Genomic DNA, 24,685 nt, shown 5'->3' with positions numbered 1-24,685 from the left:
TGTAAATTGTTATTTTTGTTGAAATAAAAATCACCTCCGTTATAACGATGAACATAACCTTGTTGGCCTTTAATTTTCGTTCATCCATGTTTTAAATAGAATTTATACGTATATATATATATATATATATATACGTATATATATATATATATATATATATATATACACATATATGCGATTAGTTTTAATAATTTACGCGCGAATATTCAAAATTTACATTACGACAAATTACGCGCGAAATTTAAAACTTCGAGAAATCTCAGTTCGAAAATAATAATTGATATTTATACTCTCTAAATAATAAATAATACGTTTGATATAAATTAAAATTTAAATGCATTAGATTTAAATTTTCTTCGATAAGACTTGATTTTATGATCGTTCTATTTATCGGTTTAATATTAAAACAATTTGTAAATAGTAATTTAGCATATTTTCAATTATTATATTTTATATAAACAAATGCGTATCACAAATATACACATAAATAAATGCAGAACATAACATACTATATAATTAGTTATTAAATACTGTATAATTATTTATTTCAGACATAAGTGTGCGTAATTGCATTTCTTCCTATTATAGTTGTACAGTAAAAAATATAATATTATTATAAAAAAATTCATGGTTTAATGTCAAAGTTTTTGAGATAACATTTTTCTGAACGAATTAAAAAAGTCTAATTTTCTTTTTTAAATTGTATATTTTTACAAAAAAATTACACGTCTACATTGCATTGCATAGGATAAATATATATATATATACATATATATACATACACACACATATATATATATGTACGTATGTATATATGTAATTTCTTATTTTTTTATTTTTTTATTTTAAATAAGGCACAAAATACTACTAGTCCATAGTATAAATTTGAATAGAAAGAATTATATGAAAATAATTGATAGAACAATAATGTTGTTTATATGATAAAAATTATTCTTTCATTTGTTTTTTTTTTGTTTCTGTGCGACAATGAAAAGTGTAATTATCCTGATATATAAGCTATAACTTAATTATGACTTTTTTATTTTTGGTTCAGGTGTAGATATTACCATGTCAGTATATATATATATATATATATATAATACTAGTAATTAAAATTATTATGATTACTTAATTACGTATATATGTATTATTATTATTATTATTATTATTTATAAAAAAAAGAATTTTCATCTGTTACATGTGCGTAATAAAAGAAAAAATTTTTTTTTTAATTCAGGTACATCAGGTAACAAACAAATCGGAAGCCAATGAAATAAAAAATATATATATATAATTTTGAAATGCCTAGCTACATACAATTATTATATAACTCAGAAAAAGGTATAGGGAATTACTTATTTCTTTAAAGTATAGTAAAATTAAAAAATTTAAGCAAAATATTCTTATTGATAATATAATTAAATTATAGAGATAAATGTATATATATACATATATATATATATATATATATATATATGTATTTATATACATATTATATGTGTATTATCATGTTTTGTTAAACTAAATTAATTCAGTTGCATATAAATCAACAAAACATGGATTATAAAAAGAAAGAAAGAAATGAAAAGAAATAATACTGCTCCTCTTATTCTATATATAAGTGTTTTTCATATGTTCATATGATATAATAGATCAAATTAATAATTTACTTTTTTATAGCAGTTTGTTACACAAAATGTATTTTTGTGTGTATAAAAATTCAAGAGTAATAATATGCTTGTACAAGCGATATATAAACAGAAGAGGTAGCGCTCTCACATGTGCAATACGCAAAATTGATTGTAGAGAGATAAATAATACATTAACTTCACCACAGGAAACGCAATAAGAAATTTGTAATGATAGTAAGTGATTACTTGTTTCACAATGCTCATCATGATAACATTGTATATCACAGTAGATCTTGTAATTGTGTGTTCATCTTAAATGATATATATATATATATATATCCATAATACAGGAAGTCATTAAAGCGAATTAATTTTGTTCATAAATATGTTTGTGCTTCTCTAACATGTCGTAATCGATCAACTTCAAACTTGAACAATTTATAATAGTTTTATTATAAAATATTTCTCGCATAAAATTCCGTATAAAAAGGAATTTTTTTTTCTTTTTTTTTTTTTTATTTCTTTTTCCCCTACGCAGTATATGCACTTTGTACTGATTCTTGATTACTCACATTTTTTGAACAATTTTAATTGAAATATTACAATAGTCGTTTTATATATATATATAAATATATATATATATATATATATATATATATATATATATTTATATATATATATAAAAAGCATTATTCTATTTTTATAATTTTTCATAATAAGACGGATATAAAATATTCCACAAAATAGCTGCCGTCATAAGTACTGTGTATGTAACAATACTGGCCCACCAAACGACTTTTTCCCAAGTTTTTACTTCCAGATTACGAAGGACATTTATACCAACAAGAAGTCCAGCTACAGCTCCAGCCAAATGAGCTACATAACCAATCTGATTGTTGGATTCTACTACAACGTAACGACTATATATTGCTTGACCTACGTCAACTGTAGTTACAACTAGGAACACTAATAATTGAAGGACAGCGAATTCCATTTCTGACCAATTCATCAGTATCGTTGCTACATGTGCAGTAATTAATGCATACACACCACCGGATGCTCCTGCTAAATAAACAGTAGGATCTGAAACCGAAGTTCCAAGAGATCCAGCTATCACTCCTGCTATGTATATAATTAATACTCTCCACCATTTATGAACCATTTCCAAAGGTATGCCTAGCATAATTTGCACCAATAAGTTAACGACCAAATGTAGAACTCTGTGTGATAAAATAATGATCTCTTTTTAAAATCTCTTTTATAAATAGGAAAATTAATCGATCAACATTAATAATAAACTTACCCGATATGAACAAACATATATGTCAAATACCTCCATGCTTGGTATCTTTTGTGAGGATCATAAATAAATAAAGTTGCTGCTGGTCCATCCATGGAAAGAGACTTATGTTCAACTACATCATATAAAAATAAAATAATCTCTAATATCGATATGATTATCATTGCCACAGCAGGTGGTCTACAACTATATTCTTCTTCGTATTGACCATCAGGGATATCACTAGAAGTTTGAGTAGAATATTGTACAGCAATTGGTCTTTGAGGCACCATTGAATGTACATAACGTTGTACAAGATGACCAAATACTCCTTGCATATCTTTCCTATGTATCTAAAAATAAAGTTCTATAATGATATTCTATCTAATAGGATTATATTTCTAATTAAGAAAAACATACCATAGCTATAAATTCTGGATATTCTAAATATCCAGAATCATCTAAATCAGCTTTACGCATTATTATACGGACAACATTAGCAGGAATATCGTTGGAATATGCAGAAGCTCGTATCATAGCCTTCAATTCTTGATAAGAGATCTTTCCATCTTCATCTAGGTCATATTTTTCAAAAATAGATTTCCAATGCTAAAAAGATTCAATCCACAGATATATAAAACAATTAATAGAAATATTCTAACTAGCATGCATAAGTTCTTACAGCATCATTATATTGTAAAGGAATAGTTATTCCAGTCTCTCCTTCTTGATTAGTCGTCATCCTGATCAGTTTGAAACTTCTAAAACAAATAGAAAAGAAAATAAAAAAAAAAAAAAAGAAAAAAAGAAAAAGAACAAAAATAACAAATAAACAAACAAACAAATAAAATAAATAAATATAAAAAGAAAAAGGAGAAAGTAAAACTTAATATATAATACCACTCGAGTAACAAAACTATTTTATAAAACTATTTGATTCAACGTAAGCTCAAATAATAATCTAAAGAGTAAAGTCATTGCTCTTTACCAAAATTAATTACCGGTGTCACCAATCTCTATTACAATTGAAAGAATATCCCATGAAAAGTGATTCGACAAGTATTTTTAAGTCAAAGGAAAATTCCTTTCGCTTTGAATCTTCGATGAGGAAAATTAATAGAAGGAAAAAAGCAAAAAAAAAAAAAAAAAAAGAGAGAGAAGAGAAGAGAAAATTGATCAACAATTCCTTATTTTGAGAAAAATTAAAATTAAAAGAAAAAAAAAAAGAGAAAACAGACAGATACCTCTAGATTCGTACGAGCTCAGGTGGGTGAGTGTTCTTCAGATACGACTCATCGATGTCAGAATAAACTCAAACGATAGATAGCTATGATATCACACAAAGTAATATTGTATATTTCTAATCTATCTCTTATCGCTTTAATAGAGAAATGTGTTATGAGTACACAGAACAAGTACGATGACGACGATGACCACAAAGACTACGACGACGACGAAAACGACGACGACAATGACAACATAAACGACGAGAGTAAATGTGACAATATGATTTCATCAAAAAACCACGATCCCGTGAACGCGTTTGAGGATCCATGAAGAATAAAATAATTACCTTTACAGTTGTGTCACTGACCCCTGTCCGTGTTGTACGGATGAAACAAAATATTCAAATAAGTTTTCACTCATTCATCTTTCACTAATTGTAAAATTACTTTTTTAATATTCGAAATACAAAAAAGAAAGGAAGAAAAAAAAAAGAAAAAGAAAAAGAGAGAGATATTCCCATTAAGGGGGAAAATTCTTTTTTTTTTTTTTCCCTTTTTTTCTCTTTTCTTCTTTTCTTTTTTTTTCTTTTTTTTTTTCTTTTTTTTTTTTTTCTTTTACTATCAAATCAAATAAGAAACTTTCAACTCGTAACGTCGAATGTTACTATTACTGATGCTTCTTCTACTGTTACTACCGCCAGTGCTACAACAACAACAACAACAACAACACAACAACAACAACAACAATAACAACTGCATCGATTCTCTTACTATGTGTCACAGAGTGGACGACTTTTATTCGACTTGGCCTTCGCCAGGTGTGCCTAACAATAACTCCCATCATTTCGTATTTCATAGATAGAGGTCAAGAAGTTGAGACTCTATAACTGTTAAACATTACGTAACATGTACCTTGTGTGTGTATGTGTGTGTGTGTGTGTATTTATATATATATATGTGTATATATATAAAAAAAGAAAAAAAGAAGCATGCTTATTTTCAATTAATATAAACACAGGAAAATTGTTTGAAGCATAGGTGTATATAATATCGTTAGATAGGTAAACTCACGATTTATTTTAGTCCGCGCTTTCTAGTTTAGAGGGAGTAAATAACGATGACAGTTAGAAAAAAAAAAAAAAAACAAAAAGATAAAAAACCCGGCATCATATATATATATATATATATATATATATATCATATCATATCACTATTATCGTTTATAAATAAATATATCACTTTTTTTTTTCTCGCGTTTTATCGAAATACTCCTTTTTCATCTCGACAATTTTATATCTCATATAAACGTCTTCGGTGATATCGATAAAGGTGCGAAGAAGAATTTAAAAAAAAAAAAAAAAAAAAAAACAAAAAAAAACAAAAGAAGAAAGAAAAATGAAATAAATAAAGAAAAAACAAGAAAGAAAACAAAAGAAAAAAGAAAAGGAAAGAAAAGAAAGGAAAAAGAAAAGGGTTTCGCGATTAAGACATTAATTTAATTTCGTTAAATTCGCGAGGACTACTTTGAGATTATCTCTCGTATAACACGTAGAAAGCCAACGGGACAGAACGGACAGGTCTTTGGCGAGGAATGCAATCGGTTTTAAACCGGTTTTACGCCGATTCACTTCTTCTTATTCTTATTCTTATTCTTATTCTTTTCTTCTTGACATAAACCGAGAAAATTCTTTCGTTAGGAAAATTAAAAAAAAAAAAAAGAAAAAAACAAAAGAAAAAATAAAAAGATAAAAAATATGTGTATGTGTGTGTATGCGCGCGCGCGTATATGTGTGACATATATATATATATATATATAGATCTATCATGTTTTGATCTGTAATATATATAGATCTATCATATTTTGATCTGTAATATATATAGATCTGTCATGATATATATGTATATTAATTGAAAACAAAATAGAGATTTTAATTATGTATGAATATAGGGATACATAAATATAAAAATTTAGGTGAAAGTATGTTACGTTGTCGATAAAAAAAGAAAAAGAAAACAGAAACGAATAGTGGGATAAATTCATTACTCATCAAAGCCGGAACTATGACTAGCAATACTATGATTGTTTACACTTTCAACTTTTTCGCTTGAACGATTTCATTCTCTCTCTCTCTCTCTCTCTCTCTGTTTTTTTTTTTTTAATTGAAAATCGTGACATTCGAATCTGAATTTTAATTTATTTATTTAATTGTAAATATAGTAAGTATAGTAATATAAATTATATTAGATGTTTATGTATATGTAGTGCTATATAATATAATACATATATATATATATATATATGGTATAATAAAGTATATATGAATTATATTTACATAAAATCTTTACAAATTGCAATATTGCAATCCCTGCAGGAGACTAACAGGAGAGATTAGAATGCATCAGTGTACGCAGGATTAATGAAAAAAAAAAAAAAAATAATAATAATAATAAATAAATAAATAAACATAAAGAAAAATTAAAAGTAACTTATATAAAAGATATGAAATTTTTGATATATCATATTTTTAAATCATATCATATACAATTAGTAATTATGAAAGTGATCCAAGTCTTATACTTTTTATTTTGGAAATATTTTGACATTTAGATATCTCTTTTTTTTCTATGATAACAAATTATGTTTTTTCTATGATAAAAAATTATGAAGAAAATGAATATATTTATTATCAACAAAAAAGAAAACTTTCATATGATTTGAAAATTTTAATTTACAATAAAATAAAAAGCACAACAAAATATGTCTTTTAATATCTTGAATAACTTGAATCACTTTCATAATAACATACTGGCTTGATTTGATTTGATTTGATATTGATTTTTTTATTAAAGCACTTTATAACACTTATAATTCTAGAAATTAAGTGCCGTGTTAAAGGTGACAATGAATTGCCATCTTTAATTGTCTTTTTTTTTTTTTCTTTTTCTTTTTTTTTTCTTTTGACCAGTATACTTCTGGCATAACAATCATAACAACATTTAATGGCTATTTTTAATTTACATTCTTCTTTTTTTATATCGTATTGATTTATTCCTAGCGTTATACTATTGCATAATAGTGAAATTACCTTGCAGATCATTGTATTTATATGATAAAGTATTATTTAAAAGGAACAAAAAATGGTTTGTCTTATAATTAAAATATTATTTTAATAAAGTAAAGAATTTGACTCTCTCTCTCTCTCTCTCTCTCTCTCTCTCTCTCTCAGTTTCTCTCTTTTTCTTTTTATAGGATATTTTAGATGCAAAATAATTCTTAATATATTCAGTGCCTTTTGAATAATTTTTATTTTCGCTGGGTGGTATATTAAAAAAAAAAAAAAAAAAGAAAAAAAGAAAAAAAAGAAATAAATAAATAAATAAAAATAAAAAGAAAAGTTCATAATTGTTGGACAATAAGATAATGATTAAAATCAAAAGTCGTTGAAAATTTTCTTTTAAAATATATTTATAATGTTTCATTGCAATGAGAAAATATGAAACAACAAATTCGATTCGTCGAATGAATCACACAGATCTCTATTTTGATTGTAACGTTGCTAAGCAACGATTAGGATACCTTTGATATTCTCTTGTTTACGACTATACTGTTTTTCCTACTAGCGCACGGACGCCAATAAAAAATAGTTCGAATTTTTTTTTCTTTTCTCTTTTCTTCTTTTTTTCTCAAACATATTAAAAAAATTAAGATGGTGGATATTCAAGGAAGAAGAAAGATTGCAGCTAGTTATCGAGTTAAGCAACCTATATGTAACTTTAAAATAAGGTATATTTTTTTATATGCACACACATACACACACATATGTATTGGATTAGTCAATAAGTTATATTAAAATTTTTAGTAGTTTATATTGATATAAATAATACTGTAATGTATTATAGTATATTATAATACTTTATTAGATTGAATCTAATAATATAATAATTAATTAGCCAATAAATAATTTCCTATTTTTCTATAAGAATTATTATTGTTTTATATATATATATTTTTTTTAATTATATATTTATAATTTATGTATATTTATTTCTATATAATCGGATATTTATTATAAATTAAGTATGCGTACAGTAAGAATATAATATTCTCATTTCTATTTATTGATCAACCAATGCATTTGTATATACATATACATATATACATATATATATATATACATTTATACGTTCGTTAATTCTTGTTTTGTCACGAATTATTAACAATTCTCATAATAAGAATTTATTACGTTAGGTCTTTACGTCGTGATAGAACATTCCCCGTTTGCCTTGAAATTTGAAAGGATCCTGTCACGGATATCCTACGATGTCTAGACAATTAAACGAATACATGCGTATAATTCTCTCACGACCGATTAAATGTTCTCTCATTTTCTAAATAAAAAAAATAAAAGAATTATACACACACACACACACACACACATATATATATAATTCATTAATTATCAACTTCGTGCTCATTGATAAAATGATATCAAATGAAATGTTTTTGGATAATGAAATACTTGGAATAATTTTCGTCAACGTATATAAACTAAAAAAAAAAAAAAAAAAAAAAAAAAAAAAGAACGTAATATTTCTCTTTTAAATTTTCAAACAAAAATTTTGGTTGATTTGATTAAAATTGAATTGGCCAGGAAATATAAGATGAAACACAGGCCACGAGGAGCAAAACAAGGAGGGCCATCTGGCATGAAAAGAGAAATCGTTTCTTATACTCCAGATCGCATTTATTTCGATGGAATCGTTTATTGTTTCAGAGTTAGAGTCGCCCAACAGAAATCTTTGCTGGCCGACTTGTTCGATACCGCGAACGATACAAGAGATTCGAATTATTTGGAAGAAGACGAACGTATTTTTAGATGGCAAGAGAAGATCTTCAGTCCCTTCGAAATTGAATTTTACAACGACGAAAAGAATTGCGTTAACGAGTTACAAAAAGAATATCATGAACTCATCAAGGAAAAAAATTTGCAAGGCTCGCGTTTGTATAATTATACAGAAACGGATACGTATTATCCCAATGAAAATCTGCTTACGAAGCCCTATCAATCATATTTGTCATTTAAAAATCAATTAGCATTACCGACAATACTAAATCGTAAACCGTTTACACTTAGATATAATAAAAATGTGATCGATGATAGAATCAATGATAAAAGAATACGTTCCAATCATTATTTTTATATGGAACGTAGTACAATGTATATAATGATAGATTTAAGTAGAAAGGATAAAAAAGATTTGTTTCATTCGTCTGACATTGATATAGAAATTCTTTTATGCAAAATAACTTATGATAAAACACATAATATTCTTACTATGTATCCTGATTTTACTACTGACGAATCTTACACGCTTACAACTGATAATGGTATTAGATATGATTATTGGCTTGAACATATTTCTGAAATACAAACTACATTGGATTTGGAACAACAACAAGAAGAATTACGACAAGTATGTATGATTTAATTTTAAAATAATACATACCCCACATAGGAAATTTCTGATATTTGTCTTATCATTCTTTGCGGATAAAACATCTTTTATTTATCTATTATAATAATTTCTTTTTAATATTTCAGTTTTCCACAATATAATAATAAAGTTTTATATTCTTATAACACAGTTTGCACAAAGAAACGTATACATCTTTTCACTGATTCTTTAATTAATTCACAAAATTTATTTCATTTCTTTGCTTATACTTTTTTATCAAGTATTTAAAAAACTTAGATTCCTTCATTAAAGTCTTCATGTTCTAGAGTTTATAAAAGCAATGTAAAAGTTTATTATAGATAAAATCTACTTTGATGATCAACCATGTTAACCAGTAGATGGTCTACGTTTGACTGACTTTGATATTTCTCTGAATGTTTCCTCCAACACTTTCTTTCACTAATGTAAATGTTCCTAGTGCTGGATCAGATATATATATATATATATATATATATATACATATATGTATATATATATATGTATGTATGTATATATATATGTTGGAGAAGGGGTATACACACACATTACTGTTTATATCCTTCTAAACTGACATCATTACTCACACATTATTACAACTACTTGACTCATGCTTGGTAGAAAATGTATTGTCTTTAGGTAATCTTATTTATAATGATTACTCTTTTATATAATTAGTGAATGTAATAAAAATATATTATATATGTTATATCTTTTTACAAGAGAATTTGTTTTTTTTTTGTTTTTTTTTTTTTTTTTTAGGAAATGCAAAATCTTTTGCTGTACAAAACTGCTGAGATACCTAATGAAATAGAAGTGACGGTTCCAAACATATTACAAATTTTTTTAAACATAAACATTGTTTCTGCACACAATTTTTCTTACAATGGTTTATTTATAACTTACTATATCGTACTGCCAAAAGATTGGAGTACTAAGGAAAAAGAACGATTAATTGGTAGAACACAAAAATCTTATTTAAAAGATAAAACTGCATACTTTGATTATATCATGGATATATTATTGGATTTACATTTAAATGTATTAACTAAAAATGATACCGTTACAAAATGGCCATCTTTATTAATATCTGTAGCGTCTCTTGATAGCTGGACCAGGTATATATTTGCTATTAAAATATATATGTATATATATATATGTTATCTTTAATATCATTATATGCTTTTCTAAAGAATCTAAGTTATATAAATGACATGTTGAATTGTTTTTTATATAGATATCGTATAGAAGGATATGGAGTGGTACCTATATCGTTATCGCCAGGCACACATGAATTATCTATACCCACTTGGAGGCCAGCAGGGAATATTGTTGATTCCCTTCGTCGATTTTTTACAGGTGGTACTTACGAATTGGAAGATATTACACATTGTGGAATTCCATCAGTACATGAGAGTGCGACGTTAGACAAATCAAATTTAAATGTTGTATCGAGTGGTTATGTTAAAATAAATATTAACATTGTTCATCGATATAATGTAAATACAATTAATACAAATTTTCAAAGTAAATATTATGAAAGAGAGAATGTTAATACGCTCATGAACAATGTGGAAAATGTTTTTGAACAATTTAAGGCAGCTAGAGAACGTATGTTACAAATTAGAAATGCAAATCTATGATTTTATTCTATATTCTTAAAATTATTTAATATCTTGTATATAAGTATATATAATATAAATAGACAAGTAATACGAAATAACCTATGAATTTCTCATTCTTCAAATCGTATAATTAATTGAAAATTATAATTAATACGAAATATTGGAAATTAATATAAATTCAAGTAAAAGTATATATTTATAAATATTGTAAAAATTAATATACTATAAAATGAATCTTATCACGTTCGCAATAAAAATACGGAGTACGAATGTTAAAAGACCTTACAAGATCTGCGATTATCCATCGTCGTCGTAGTTACCAATGTGAACTTCTTTCCTTTTGACGGTGGCTCCAACGGTGTTGTATTAACATGTAGTTTCCCTTCTTAGTATAAGACATAACCTTACAATCATAATAATAACAAAAGCGTCGCGGCGAACTATTGTTATCAAATATCGCGAAGTCATATTTTACCAATGCTTCATGGTTTATGTGCAATATGTAAAATATAAAAATTAAAATTTTCTGTAAAAATTTTGTGAAAATGGGCGACATACGAGCCGGTCTTGAGGAATTAAAACTCGACGGTGCTCTGTTCGCCAATGTCAAGTACTACGTCAGTGGCGAAGGAGATCCTAAGGTATGTTACAATTTCGATATTTATATTATTGTTTCATCGATACTAACCTATTGAATCTTTATATATCGATATATTTAGCTCAACGATAAGTACGATGTATAAATGTAAACTCTACAATTCTAATCAAGATTGTAATATATAACTTTAGAGGTTATACATTCGCATTTGTCGACATTATCAGGCTGTTAACTGAACGGCTCATTTAAATACTTATAGATCTTAAACTTATTACAAGAAGGTGGAGCAGAAAGATCCAACTATTTCAGTGATTTTGTTACACACTTAATAGCTGGCTATGATGCCCTTGAAAATGATATATCTGCAGCTAAAGATCTCTATGAGATTCCAGCGGTTACACAGAATTGGATACTATTTTCTGTTAAATGTAATAAACTCTTACCGTATCCTTTTATATATAATAATTTAAAAAAAAATTCCTTTGATCTTTTATAGAAAGATTTTATAAAAAGGATCTTACCTTTTACATTGTTTTTCTACATAAGCTTTTCCCTTAATAGTTATATGTAAATAGGACACATTATTTTTCCCCAGAAGAAAATCAATTATTTTCCAATGTACGAGCATGTATATCCCAAGTAAGTCGGGCAGATAGTAAAATACTTTGGGCAACGATAACGTTACAAGGCGGAAAATGTCAGTTACGTTTAGATAGATATTGTACCCATTTGATTACTGGGAAAGCTTCTGGATTGAAATATGATGCTGCAATGAGACATCATATTCAAATTGTTACTCCTGACTGGGTGACTGAATGTTGTAAAAAGGTTGCCCTTGTCAGTGAAATAGAATATCATCCAAGATTGCTTATTTATCCATCCCCAAATAGTTCTACAGCAATGATCACTGGCTTCATGGATGAGGATACAGAGAATAGTGCTGCTCAAGAAGAGCAGGACAGAACAAAAGCGGTATTAGAACAATTGAAACAACGTATGCCTTGGAATCAACCAAGTCCACCTGTATCTTCTAATACATTACAAGTACACAACAATGCTAATCATACTGCAACAACTGCAACATATCCAAATAATGGGCAAAATGCAGTTAGTTTGCAACAGCAACAGCAACATCTTCCACGTTCTGTTGCTTCAACAAGTTTGTCTAATGCACCTCCAAATGTTCCTTCCATGTCAGATCAAAATATTATCAATCAAACAAATTGGATGCCTCAAGCCTCTCAAACAAATAATATTACGCAAATGAAAGGGATCTCATCACAAATACAGCAAGATATACCTCCACAACAGCAACAACAAATAAATATGCAACATCAAATGATACAACAGCAGCAGCAACAGCAGTTAACACAACAGCAACAACATCTGGCACAACAACAACAACAACAACTTACCCAACATCAACAACAGATGCAAACATATACACAGCAGACACTTTTGAATCAAACCCAGGCTCCACAATTACCACCTCAACAACAACAAATTGTAAACCAACAACAACAGCAGCAGTTAAGTCAACAAACGTTAATTCAACAACAACAACAGCAAATAAATTCGCAGCTATCTCAACATCAGCTTACACCTCAGCAGCAATTATTGACACCTCAGCAAAAACAAATGAATCAGCATCAATTGTTGTCACAGCAGCAAATGAATCAACAACAACTTTCTTCTCAGCAAGCACAGCAGCAACAACATTTACCTCAACAGCCACAACAAATTCCTGTGCAACAACAATCGCAACAAGTACAATTAACTCAACAACAACAAATCGTTTTACAACAGTTACCTTCTCAGCAGCAACTTGGTGCACAACATCAATTGAATCAACAACAACCAGGACCACCACAACAACTGACAACTGAACAGAGACAACAACTTATTTTATTACAGCAGCAACAGCAACAACAAAAAATACATCAAATATCCCAACAATTACAACAATCTGCACCTCAAAGTTCACAGCAATTTGTTATAAGAGATGGTCAGTTACAGCAGCAACCACAGAATCAACAATTAATAGGTCCAAATCAACAAGGTTTTATAGTTCAAAGAGATGCACAATGGCAACAGCAACAATATCATTTGCAATTGCAAAGGCAACAACAACAACAACAAATTGGCCCACAAAGACCTGGAGGACAATGGACTCAGCAGCCACCGCAACCACCTAGACAATTGATTCAATTAGATGCTCAAACGCATCAGCAATTACAACAAATGGATCCCCAACAAAGAGCACAATTCATTCAAAAAATTCAGAAACAACGCAATTTATTATTGCAAAGACAAATGCAAAGTCGTCAGGCCCAACAAGGCCCACATATAGCTGTAATAAGAAGTCCTGGAAAACCAGGTCAACCAGGTGGTTTACAATGGATTCAACAGCCACGTCCACAGATGATGGGACCACAAATTGCACAGCCACCAGGACAGAAACCTGTGCATCCTGGTGTACAACCTCCTGCTTTAACGCCTATCAATTCTTCTAATCAAGTTATAGTACAGAGCGGGCAAAATGTACAAGCAGCTCCACCTTCTCAAACAGGACAAGCATTTCAACAGAATCAAACATTAACTCCTCAGCAAATAGCACAATTACATATGCAAAAACAACAACAAATGGCGAGACTACAACAACTGCAACATTTACAACAGCAACAGCAGCAACAACAACAACAACAACAGCAGCAGCAGCAACAGCAACAACAGCAGCAACAAGGAGCTCAGCAAGAACCACCATTAACACCTTTATCAAATAATACCCCAATTCCTCCAGATCAGCAGCTTGTAAATGCTAAAACAAAAACTGCATTGGCAAACATGTTAACAAACAGATTACAAGGTGGTGCAGCAGAAGGTAGTGCTGCTGGTCAGTTAAGATTAATGACTGCACAGCATAGACCACCGCCTCCACCTTCTCAGGATCCTCAATTATTGGCAGCATATCAAAGAAGAACTTTAGGAAACATAACAAATGGTGCACCAACAGGTGCTCCTATGAAAATGCAATATGCTCCTGTTATGCAACAACCTAAAGCTCAGTTTTATGGCCATAATCCAAATTTAAAATGTAAGCATATATTATTTCTTACCAACTATGTTAACCAAGCTACATATATATATTTTTATTATATTGCAATAATTTTTTTTATGTAAAGTACTATTGAGCGTTTTTTTTTATATATATATATATATATATTTTTAGTACCACCAGATTTATTTTTATTGGGTTGTATTTTCGTAATCGTTGAGTACGATGTTCAACGTCCTAATGAAGTATCAGTTTGGAAACAAGTGATTGAAAGACATGGAGGAGAGGTGGAACCGCAATATTGTACACGTGCCACGCACGTTCTCGCAATTACACAAAAACATCCAACAGTAGTGCAAGCATTACGCGAGGGAAAACGTTGTGTTAGTGCTCATTGGCTATCCGATGTTGTTAACAAACAACAAGTATTACCTCCATGGCATGCTCTGCATTTCCCAACTCCCTTTAGTTTAACTGAACTTCCATGTGCAAAACAAATTGTATCTTTGTCTGGATTTGAAGGAGAAGAACGAGCAAAAGTAAAATATATGTTAGAAGCGTTAGGTGCCAAATTTACAAGTTACTTTTCAAGACATAATACATTGCTCGTATGTAGAAGGTAATATTTCTGAAATTGAAATAGAAATTAATGAAATAGAAAATATTAAAATAATTGGAAGCTTATAAATCAACATTCTTTTTTTTTTTTTTTTTTTGTAATAAAATTTCAGACCAGATGGACAAAAATATAAAAAGGCACGCGAATGGCAAACGGCAGTAGTAAATGCACAATGGTTAACAGATTTACTCTGTGGACAGACAAGTGCATTGCATCAATTGGATAGCCCAAAATATCAACAATTCAGTCTTAGTAATCCATTTAGATTGGATTATTCATTAGTCCCGCATCTTATGGGTAAATTAAATAATAGATTGAAAACACATAAAAATTCCTTTTAATGTAATTAAAATCAATGAAATATTGCATACGTTCAATTTGTTATAGCTGCATGGAAAATGCCAATTAATATCACGCAAGAATCTTACGACAAAGTTAAGCAAGTTGGACAGGGCCCAAATTCTATAAGAAAATCTAAAAAGCCACGTTTGGATGTACCACAATTAAATAAAGATCCACATCTTTTAGGATTAGATGAACCAATAGTTGTTAGTAATCCAGATCCACCTCCACCAGATAAACAACCAAGGATTTTATTTTCTGGTATTAATCCTAGAAAACATGCCAAGGTATTTATATATATTTATATATATATATATATATATTTATATAATCAATGATATTTGATTTAATCTGTATTGATGATTCTCAATGAAAAATATTTAGAGTAATTAATTTTTACAGAGAATTCGTGAATTAGGAGGTGCTCTTGCAGCTGGTTGGCAAGATGCTACACATCTTGTAATGTCGGCTCCAATACGTACTGTGAAACTATTGTGCTGCCTTTCTCGATGTAAATTTATTGTTACGTTACAATGGTTACTTGATTGTTCAGCAAAAAATACTTTTTTGGATGAGAGCGGATATCTTTTAGGTGATGCAGAATTTGAAAAAAATTTTAATTGTAATATAGAAAAGGCTTTGGCAAGTCCTAATCGGGGTACAGTACTTAAGGTAGGATAAAAGAAAACAGAAAGAAAAAAAGAAAAAAAAAAAAAAGGAAATAATGGAAACGTTTAATTGACATTTGTTATAATCATTGTCGTTTTTTAATTTAGGGAAAAATATTTTATGTGACACCAAGTGTTATTCCATCACCGTCAGCTATTGCGGAAATAATTGAAAGTGCAGGCGGAATAATGGAAAAGACACGAAGACCTCTTACACAAATACAAGAGATGAATAGTACCAAATTAAATTACATAATTGTAACTCATGAAAATGATCTTCATCTTCTTTCCGACGTTTTACATGCTAATATCAGTGAGTAATATTTATAAAAAATTCAACTATTATTATTATTATTATTATTATTATTATTATTATTATTGTTATTATTTTTTTTTTTTTACTTTATTTTATTACTTTTTTTTTATTTTTATATATATGTATATTTTGTTCTTTATTTTCTTTTTATTTATTTTTTTTTTCTTTTTTTTTTTTAATATCCTTAGGTGTGTTCAGTGCAGAAATTGTCTTAGGAGCAGTCGCACGACAATACTTCCAAGTTGATACAAATCAAGCATAAAATTTATGCGGTTTTCAAAATGCACTGCATTTTAATCTCTGCCAGGACATATTAAAAATCATCTATGAATTATTTTCTTCGAGGATTGAGGATTTTACTTACCTTCTTAAATGGGACAATAAAGAACATAGTTTTATGATACAGAAGACATTCTTTTTCATACATGTGTTTAGTATATATATATATATATGTTACCATTCCTTTATTATTAATTAATATTCTAATTTAGATTATATTTAATATGTATTTTTTTTTTTTAATTATTTGCTTTATTGAATTTTTATGATAATTAAATAGAAAACGTATATATACGTATACATATAAACGCTTTTGTTGCTTCAAGATTAAAAACAATAATAATAGATATAGCCCTTAGAATAATAATAGATTTTGTTTGGAGGAATGGTAGCATATATTTTTTATGTACTTCCATTCTCTATACCTTATACCTTTTATCCTATTATTGGGGAAAAAAAAGAAAAAAAAGAAAAAAAAAAACAAAAAGAAAAAGAACAAAAAAAAAAAAAGAACAAAAAAAACTATAAATCTATTTTATATATTGTAAACATAACATCACTTATATGTATATCAATTTATTTTAGGATTAATAACTAAAATTATTCATAGATTATTATAAGAAATGATTTTCAAGAGGTGAGGTCTTTCTTTCTGCACATATATATATATATATAATAAAAAAAAAAAAAAAAAAAAAAAGAAGTACTTAATAACTACACGTATGTTATTTCGCTATAAATCTGTCTATAAAAGTGTATATTTTGTAATAAACTTGATCTTTTTAATCTATCAATTATGGAAATAATGATCGATCCCATATTTAAAGTTTCACCTATGTATCCTATTATCTTTGAGATATTATATTTGAACGTAATCGGTATTAAATTTTTATTTTTAATAACACGAATAGAAGAGAGACAAAATGATTTTGATAAAAATATTATGGAATTGAAATCAATAAGTATTTTCATTAAATAAATATATTATTCCCGTAAACAAAGATCATCAACAATGCGAACAATTGCAAAAGATTTAAATAAATTATTTTCGAAGAGGAAGAAAATGATTTGATTTAAGTCACGAGTATATATGATTTACATTAACAAATATTTAACGAAGAATATAATGCTATATAGTTAAAATAAATTAAGCAAAAGAAAAATAATTCTTTTTACATATCTATGTACAAAATTATGTATTGACGAAGGGTAATAATATAAAGGATATGTAAGCTGATATATAAAAGTTATTATAATATTCTTTGATATAACTAATAAGCCTTCTATCGTTAATAATAAACTCTATATACATAATGAAGTAAGTATACGCGTGAAAATTATCTACTCTGATCATATAAATATATATATATATACTTTATACTTGTATACCTATTTTGAATATTATTGTCAATTGTATAAAATCAATCAATCATATTTTGTTATTTTTAATTTGTTAATGATTAACATATATAAGTGTGTATGTGAATGTATGTATGTATGTATGTATATATGTGTGTGTGTGTGTGTGTGTGTGTGTGCGATACTGATCACAGAGATAGCTGAAAAAATGTAACAAATCTAAAAGGAACAACGTATGAACTAATGATTATGAAAGTGTTCTAATTGTAAATCATTTGAGTTATTAAAAAATATATTTTATAGGATGCTCTGTTCTTAAACTTTTTTATTTATTTCTTTATAAATTAATTTTTAGAAGTATTATCTTTCACAAGAATAAAAATATATATATTTATTTTTTCTATATGTTGTCATCATAGAAAATGATAATTATTAAATAATTCCAATACAAATATTATGAAAAATATCTGAATTAGACTACTTTCATAATCTCCAGCTCATATCATCTGGATTTACTCGATTTTTGTCTTATCAAATTTAACTTCACAAAGTTATTTGCAAACGTATCCAATCTAAATGTTTTGCTACGTCGACGTAAACAACATAATGGCTAAGGTCACAGGACATTGTATTTCTATCTAAAATAGAGCGTGAAACAACACCACGTAATTGATAACGTCCATCTGTTTTACGTATCACCAAACCACTTCCACTATCACCATTACATGGTCCAATACCATTTCTAGAACCAGCACAGAAAGTACGATTGGATGTAAAAGCGACAAAACCTGCATTACTCCAGAGACAATCTTCCTATATAATAATTGAAATTCAATTAATTAGCCATATATATATATATATATAGGGTGATATAAAATAAAACTAATTGGATCTTCCTTGTTATTTATCTGCCACTATTTTGATATCCCTTTCTCTATTGAATTTTTAATATTTTTTACTCGAAAAATTATCTAAATAAATATATAATAAATATATAAATATTTAAATTACACAAACATATATGTATATATATATATATATATATATATATATATGTTCTATTCTAAATTTGTAATAAAAAATACTAAATATTTTAACATTACAAATAGTGATAACAGGCGGATAACGGAAAAAAAAGATCCAGCTAAACTATTAATAGTCAGTCATATTATAAAATAAAATTGAAAATAAAATATAAAAGTATAAAAGATAATAGTAAGAAAATTTAATATTAATTTATAATTTTGTTAAAAGAAAAATAAACCTTACCTGAGATACAATTGGTACAATGGCCATGTGAGGATTAGTCAAGTATTTACCAAATTCATCTTGACCCCAACCAATAACATATCCCTTGGATCCAACGATATCACGTAGATCGTTTGATCCAGACCAAAGACAAATTGGTTTGATAAAATCAGAAAATTCGACTGGTTCCCACAATGTTATTACAGCTAAATCAGCGTCAGCAGTTGGATCTTTAATATCACCTTTGTAATCTGGATGTAATTTGTATTCTTTCACTTCTCGATTAACCGATCCTTCTTCTCTCCAATCACGTAAACGATAACGTCCTAATGAAACGAGCATTGTACTGGCTGGTAAGATTACGTCATCTAATCTTGTACAATGTGCCACTGTTATCAAAGATACAATATTAATAAAAATTAAATCCTCAAATTAAATATATTAATTGTCTTTAATATAGCAAAAGTTTTGGATAAATTTTTTTAGAATATATTAAACTACATTGTAACGTATATATATATATATATATATGATGATATAAATAATTAAGAATTAGCGTAAAACAATTAGATCTGATCAATTTTTATATTTTCACGGTATGGATCGATAATCCTTAAATGGAACGTTTTTATTAAGAAGAAAGAAAAATTATCTTTTCAAGGATACTTTTAAAAGAAACAATTACAAAACGTATCAATTCAATTTAAGATTTGTTCGATCAAATGATGACAAATCAAGGATAATTAATATTCAATGAAATAATCAAAAATTATCAGAAATTAAGAAAGACAGATCGTTGCGATTATTATTGTAATATTAATGTAATACCTGTAACAATGTGCTTATTCGTAACCAGAGTACCAGTACAATGAAATTCAAATTGTATCTTCACGACGAAAATGGCGACCAACCAAGGCCATTGACCTGGACTTGTCTCTAAACCTTTGGCTATTAAAGGATTAATATTGTTATCTGGGATATTAACACGACCACAGTTGTCGTTGCCGTTATCATTCAAGGATTTGTTTTCTGATAACATTTTGTTTGGTATTGGGTATAATTGTGGTGATGGTTGTGATGATGGTTGCGGTGATGGTCGTGGAGGTGGCAATGATGGCGGCGGTTGTGGTAGTGGTAATGGTGATGGTAGTGGTGATGGTGTCTCTTGTATCAATGACGGAGACAAGATTTGATTGAACGGTATAAAATCATTGAAATTCGGTTGTGTATCAAGATTGTTTCCTTGATTAGGTGAGATAGTTAATATCCTTGGTGGAAAAAGCGTATGTTCCAAAACGATGGATGTCACGATTCGTCCCAATGCTGCAAGATAGTTTTATTAAATAAATAATATGTATCAAATTTAAAAATTTCTTTGTTAATAATTCTATGATAAATGTTATTAATCATTTCCATTTCATACAAATGTTCTATTAAGGATTTAATTATATAGACATATAAGATTTAAAAATTACAAGAATTTTTGTACAAAGAAATTTTTGAAATTTACTGTTGTTCAATTATATTACAATATTGATTGGAGTGTAAAGATTTAATTATCAATCAGATCACTGATGATTGATGATGATCGGTGATATAAAAACTTACCACGCGGACCACTGCAGTATAGTTGTTCATTGAACCATATATTTGTTAGGATCGGTAATGGCTGGCTTATTGGAAAATGAACTAAATAAAATAATGATCTTCCCTGTTGAACGGCTCTAACTGATTCTTCTTTTGATTGTGCCAATTCCAATCGTCCGACATATTTCTAAAATAATGAAGATCTTATCAATCGGATTTTTGTTAAATAATTGATCGGTCTATGATATTACATTTTCAAGAAAGTTCATTTTCTAGGAATACATAGTAAATTAAAATTTTATATAATAAATAATAATAATAATAATAATATATATATATATATATAGAACATTTCAGTTTATAAGAAAGCTATTTTATAAAAAAAGAAAAAGAAAAAAAAAACAAAGAAGAGAAGATAATAGACGATACATATTTTCAATGGCGTCGATTTATTGTTTCTTATTAAAAAAAAAGAAAATACTTTACCGATGGTAAAGACGTTGCCACGGTTAATTCTATTTTCAAATGCAACGCCATATTTTTCGGTGGCCATGGTATTTCCACTTGTCCCATGTCCTCGAAATTATTGTTACGAATATAACGAAAATATTCCGGGCATGGTGATTCGACGGCCATTGCTCCATTTAACAAAAACAATAGATGATGGAGAAGAAATATAAGTTTTGCAATCTCGTTGATCATTTTGTTAATCTGTCGTCAAAAGATAAAAATTATTTTAATTGAACGATCGTACAATAAAACATAACGAATACACGATAATAAAATGTTTTATTTAAAAACGTTTTAATATGATTTATTTTTAATAAATGTCATATGAATTCCTAAGAGGGATTATTTCAAATGACATGATTCACGATATAAAACTGAGACTTTACAATGATTTGAGATTATGATGATAAATTTATAATGAATTTTCTTGTAATTTTTCCCATAAATTTACCATAAGCGAAATGCATTAAATCGATGGACAAGTTTAAATATATATATATATATATTTTTTTTTTTTTTTTTTTAAGTATGAAAGAGAACCTATGTATAACAATTTGTCTCATAAAACTATCCCAATCATTGATAAACTGAGTGAAGAAAAAACTGCTCCTGATGGCCTAAAAATTTTCTGACAAAAAAAAACAAATTGTTTCGCGATAATAATATTGAAAGAAATCAAAGAAAGACACATTAGACACATAATAAACGAACAATTAGATCGATTATTAGATAATTATCAGTGATATGAATTTTAATAGATTTTTTACGAATAATGTTACTCTAACAGTTTAATTTCTTAATAAAATATCTTGTTTTCCCCACGATGTTGATCAGTTTCATTTTAAGAGTATGCTTAATCCCTAACAGATAGTAGTAACGCTTGTTATTAAACGATAAAACGCCACATTTCTTTCTCTCTCTTTTTTTTTTCTTTCTTTTTTTTTTTTTCTTTTCTTTTCTTTACTTTTGCTTACATATACCGATATATACAGAAAAGACACAGAAAAAAATCAATAATATAAAACTCAAAAGTATAAACACGAGCAAGCACTGATCGTTAAAGACATTGATAGAAGAAGATCATTATCCATCAGTTTTTACCTTAATACGATAATTTTTGTTAAAAGGACAGTGAACTTCCGATAGAACTAAGAATCATATTATAATGTCAGAACAATTATAATCATCATCATCATCATCATCATCATCATCATTATCGTCGTCGTCATCATCATTATTATCCTTTTTTGTCACATGTTCAATTGTTAGTAATCGTCAATAAATAAAAACGCGCACCAATGTAACTCTCCTTTAATCCTTTCTTCTCTAATATCACAGATTAAAAGAATTTAATTGTACGATAATTTTTTCAATTGATATCTATCTCGTAATTTGGATCATTGATTTCGATCATTTAGATCGAACAAAATCCTTTTAGACATTGTCTACGATATATACACACATACACACACTTTCTCTCTCTCTTTCTCTCTCTTTCTCTCCGTTAAGAAACATCAACTGAAAACAAGTTCAATGTCGTTTGAATATATTTATTTTTCTCTTTTCCGAGGGAGAGAGGGAGAGATAGAGAGAAGGGATAAAAATGAACAGAAGAGAGAGAAGCAAAGATTAAGATAAATTTGAATTTTCACCGAAACGTCGATAAAGTCAAAGAGTATATAACACTGTTACATCGTAGAGATGCATTTACGTTTCCTTTGTACTTGGAATTTTTTTGTTGTGTTTATAAATGGATATGTAAGTACACTGCTAAAAAAAAAAAAAGAAAAAAAAAAAAAAAGAAAAAAACAAAAAGGAAAAGGAAACCTGGTAGCACTGGTAATAAATATCTTCGAACGAGTCACTATACGATTCGTCGTCGATCAGATTGACGAGTGTCAAATGAATAATGATTTAAGTATATAAGTAGTTACTTCTTCTTCGTATGCGTAAGATAGAAAAGATGAGATCAAGTAAATCTACTTAAGTCTTACTAATGTTTTCTTTTCTCTCTCTCTCTCTCTCTCTCTCTCTCTCTCTCTTTCTCTCTTTCTCTCTCTTTCTCTATCTATCTATCTATGTATCTCTATCTTTATCTCTCCCTACCTTTATTTCTATCCATCTTTTTCTATCTACTTCCACTTTGGCTATTTATCAAGATGAAACGATCAAGAAAAATTTGTTAAATTTATTATAACTTTGATTATATTATTTGAAGATTATTCTTAATATTTCAATTGAATTCTATCATTTTTATTAATATTTTAATAGAATGACGATGATGTCAAAATTTGTTCTCTTTCTACTTTTTATATCATTTGCATTTGGAAAAAATTACTATTGCCATTATTCTTCTAATTATTTTCAATGAGAGAAAGATAGATAGATAGATAGATAGATAGATAGAGAGAGAGAGAGAGAGAGAGAGAAAAGAAAAATGAAATTTTCTCCAAAGAAAAAATAGAGGAAAGTAACAATTCTTTTCTTATGTCGATTACAACATCTTTTGCCTGACTCATACGTTCATGTACTTACGTATTTATTTACGTACATACATACGTCAGGGAATATACCTAGAGGGAAAAAAGAAGAATCCAATGAGTCCTCAAAAATCTCTTACTATTTTCATCGGGGATGACCCCTCCAATTCTTCGTCTCCTCTTTCTCATTTTTATGACGTTTACAATTTTTCACATCCTTCCTTTTCATATCCTAAAAATAATTAACAAGTGATTCCTCTTTTACAGAGATGTTAGAGGGTGGGAGGAGGCCTGGGGGGAGGGGGTAGAATCGTTGTGCAACATATAAAAAATACTTAATATTATCGCATAGTTATCTTAATTATTTGAT

The 24,685-nt window shown here is 28.0% G+C and overlaps 4 protein-coding genes across 10 annotated transcripts; 2 read left to right on the top strand and 2 right to left on the bottom strand.

Annotated features, from left to right (window-relative positions):
* Positions 1-1,606: 1,606 nt before the first annotated feature.
* Positions 1,607-10,087, bottom strand: LOC124430996 (rhomboid-related protein 2). 2 transcript variants are annotated; one of them, XM_046978325.1, is made up of 6 exons: positions 9,645-10,087; positions 3,593-3,671; positions 3,331-3,519; positions 2,935-3,263; positions 2,291-2,851; positions 1,607-2,256 (listed from the first exon to the last, which is right to left on the bottom strand). In XM_046978325.1, exons 1-5 carry the CDS (start codon positions 9,695-9,697, stop codon positions 2,332-2,334), a joined length of 1,170 nt encoding a protein of 389 aa, XP_046834281.1. In that variant the 5' UTR covers positions 9,698-10,087; the 3' UTR covers positions 1,607-2,256; positions 2,291-2,331. The 2 variants fall into 2 exon arrangements, with proteins under 2 accessions (XP_046834281.1, XP_046834280.1); XM_046978324.1 differs by having other exon boundaries at positions 1,607-2,276; positions 2,311-2,851.
* LOC124430995 (Meckel syndrome type 1 protein-like) lies at positions 7,546-11,895 on the top strand. 2 transcript variants are annotated; one of them, XM_046978323.1, is made up of 4 exons: positions 7,546-7,920; positions 8,912-9,611; positions 10,392-10,747; positions 10,867-11,895. In XM_046978323.1, exons 1-4 carry the CDS (start codon positions 7,844-7,846, stop codon positions 11,270-11,272), a joined length of 1,539 nt encoding a protein of 512 aa, XP_046834279.1. In that variant the 5' UTR covers positions 7,546-7,843; the 3' UTR covers positions 11,273-11,895. The 2 variants fall into 2 exon arrangements, with proteins under 2 accessions (XP_046834279.1, XP_046834278.1); XM_046978322.1 differs by lacking the exon at positions 7,546-7,920 and having other exon boundaries at positions 8,533-9,611.
* LOC124430993 (PAX-interacting protein 1-like) lies at positions 11,654-17,262 on the top strand. Of its 4 annotated transcripts, none has more exons than XM_046978319.1 (9): positions 11,654-11,895; positions 12,112-12,296; positions 12,428-14,946; positions 15,082-15,526; positions 15,639-15,823; positions 15,914-16,155; positions 16,271-16,540; positions 16,645-16,849; positions 17,068-17,262. In XM_046978319.1, exons 1-9 carry the CDS (start codon positions 11,800-11,802, stop codon positions 17,112-17,114), a joined length of 4,194 nt encoding a protein of 1,397 aa, XP_046834275.1. In that variant the 5' UTR covers positions 11,654-11,799; the 3' UTR covers positions 17,115-17,262. The 4 variants fall into 4 exon arrangements, with proteins under 4 accessions (XP_046834275.1, XP_046834274.1, XP_046834277.1 ...); XM_046978318.1 differs by having other exon boundaries at positions 17,041-17,262; XM_046978321.1 differs by having other exon boundaries at positions 11,765-11,895; positions 11,974-12,296; positions 12,414-14,946; positions 17,041-17,262.
* A 153-nt stretch (positions 17,263-17,415) lies between these two features.
* On the bottom strand, positions 17,416-23,642 carry LOC124431119 (serine protease gd-like). Of its 2 annotated transcripts, XM_046978588.1 has the most exons (7): positions 23,488-23,628; positions 22,937-23,161; positions 21,812-22,036; positions 21,347-21,512; positions 20,567-21,061; positions 19,760-20,127; positions 17,416-19,303 (listed from the first exon to the last, which is right to left on the bottom strand). In XM_046978588.1, the coding sequence occupies exons 3-7, from the start codon at positions 22,025-22,027 to the stop codon at positions 19,034-19,036; spliced, it is 1,515 nt and encodes a 504-aa protein (XP_046834544.1). In that variant the 5' UTR covers positions 22,028-22,036; positions 22,937-23,161; positions 23,488-23,628; the 3' UTR covers positions 17,416-19,033. The 2 variants fall into 2 exon arrangements, with proteins under 2 accessions (XP_046834544.1, XP_046834543.1); XM_046978587.1 differs by having other exon boundaries at positions 22,937-23,642.
* Between the last annotated feature and the right edge of the window lie 1,043 nt (positions 23,643-24,685).

This window comes from Vespa crabro, chromosome 20, assembly GCF_910589235.1.
Source record: "Vespa crabro chromosome 20, iyVesCrab1.2, whole genome shotgun sequence".
Classification (NCBI taxonomy): domain Eukaryota; kingdom Metazoa; phylum Arthropoda; class Insecta; order Hymenoptera; family Vespidae; genus Vespa; species Vespa crabro.
Note: the sequence above shows the minus strand (reverse complement) of the source record. Positions and strands in the feature narration are given on the sequence as shown.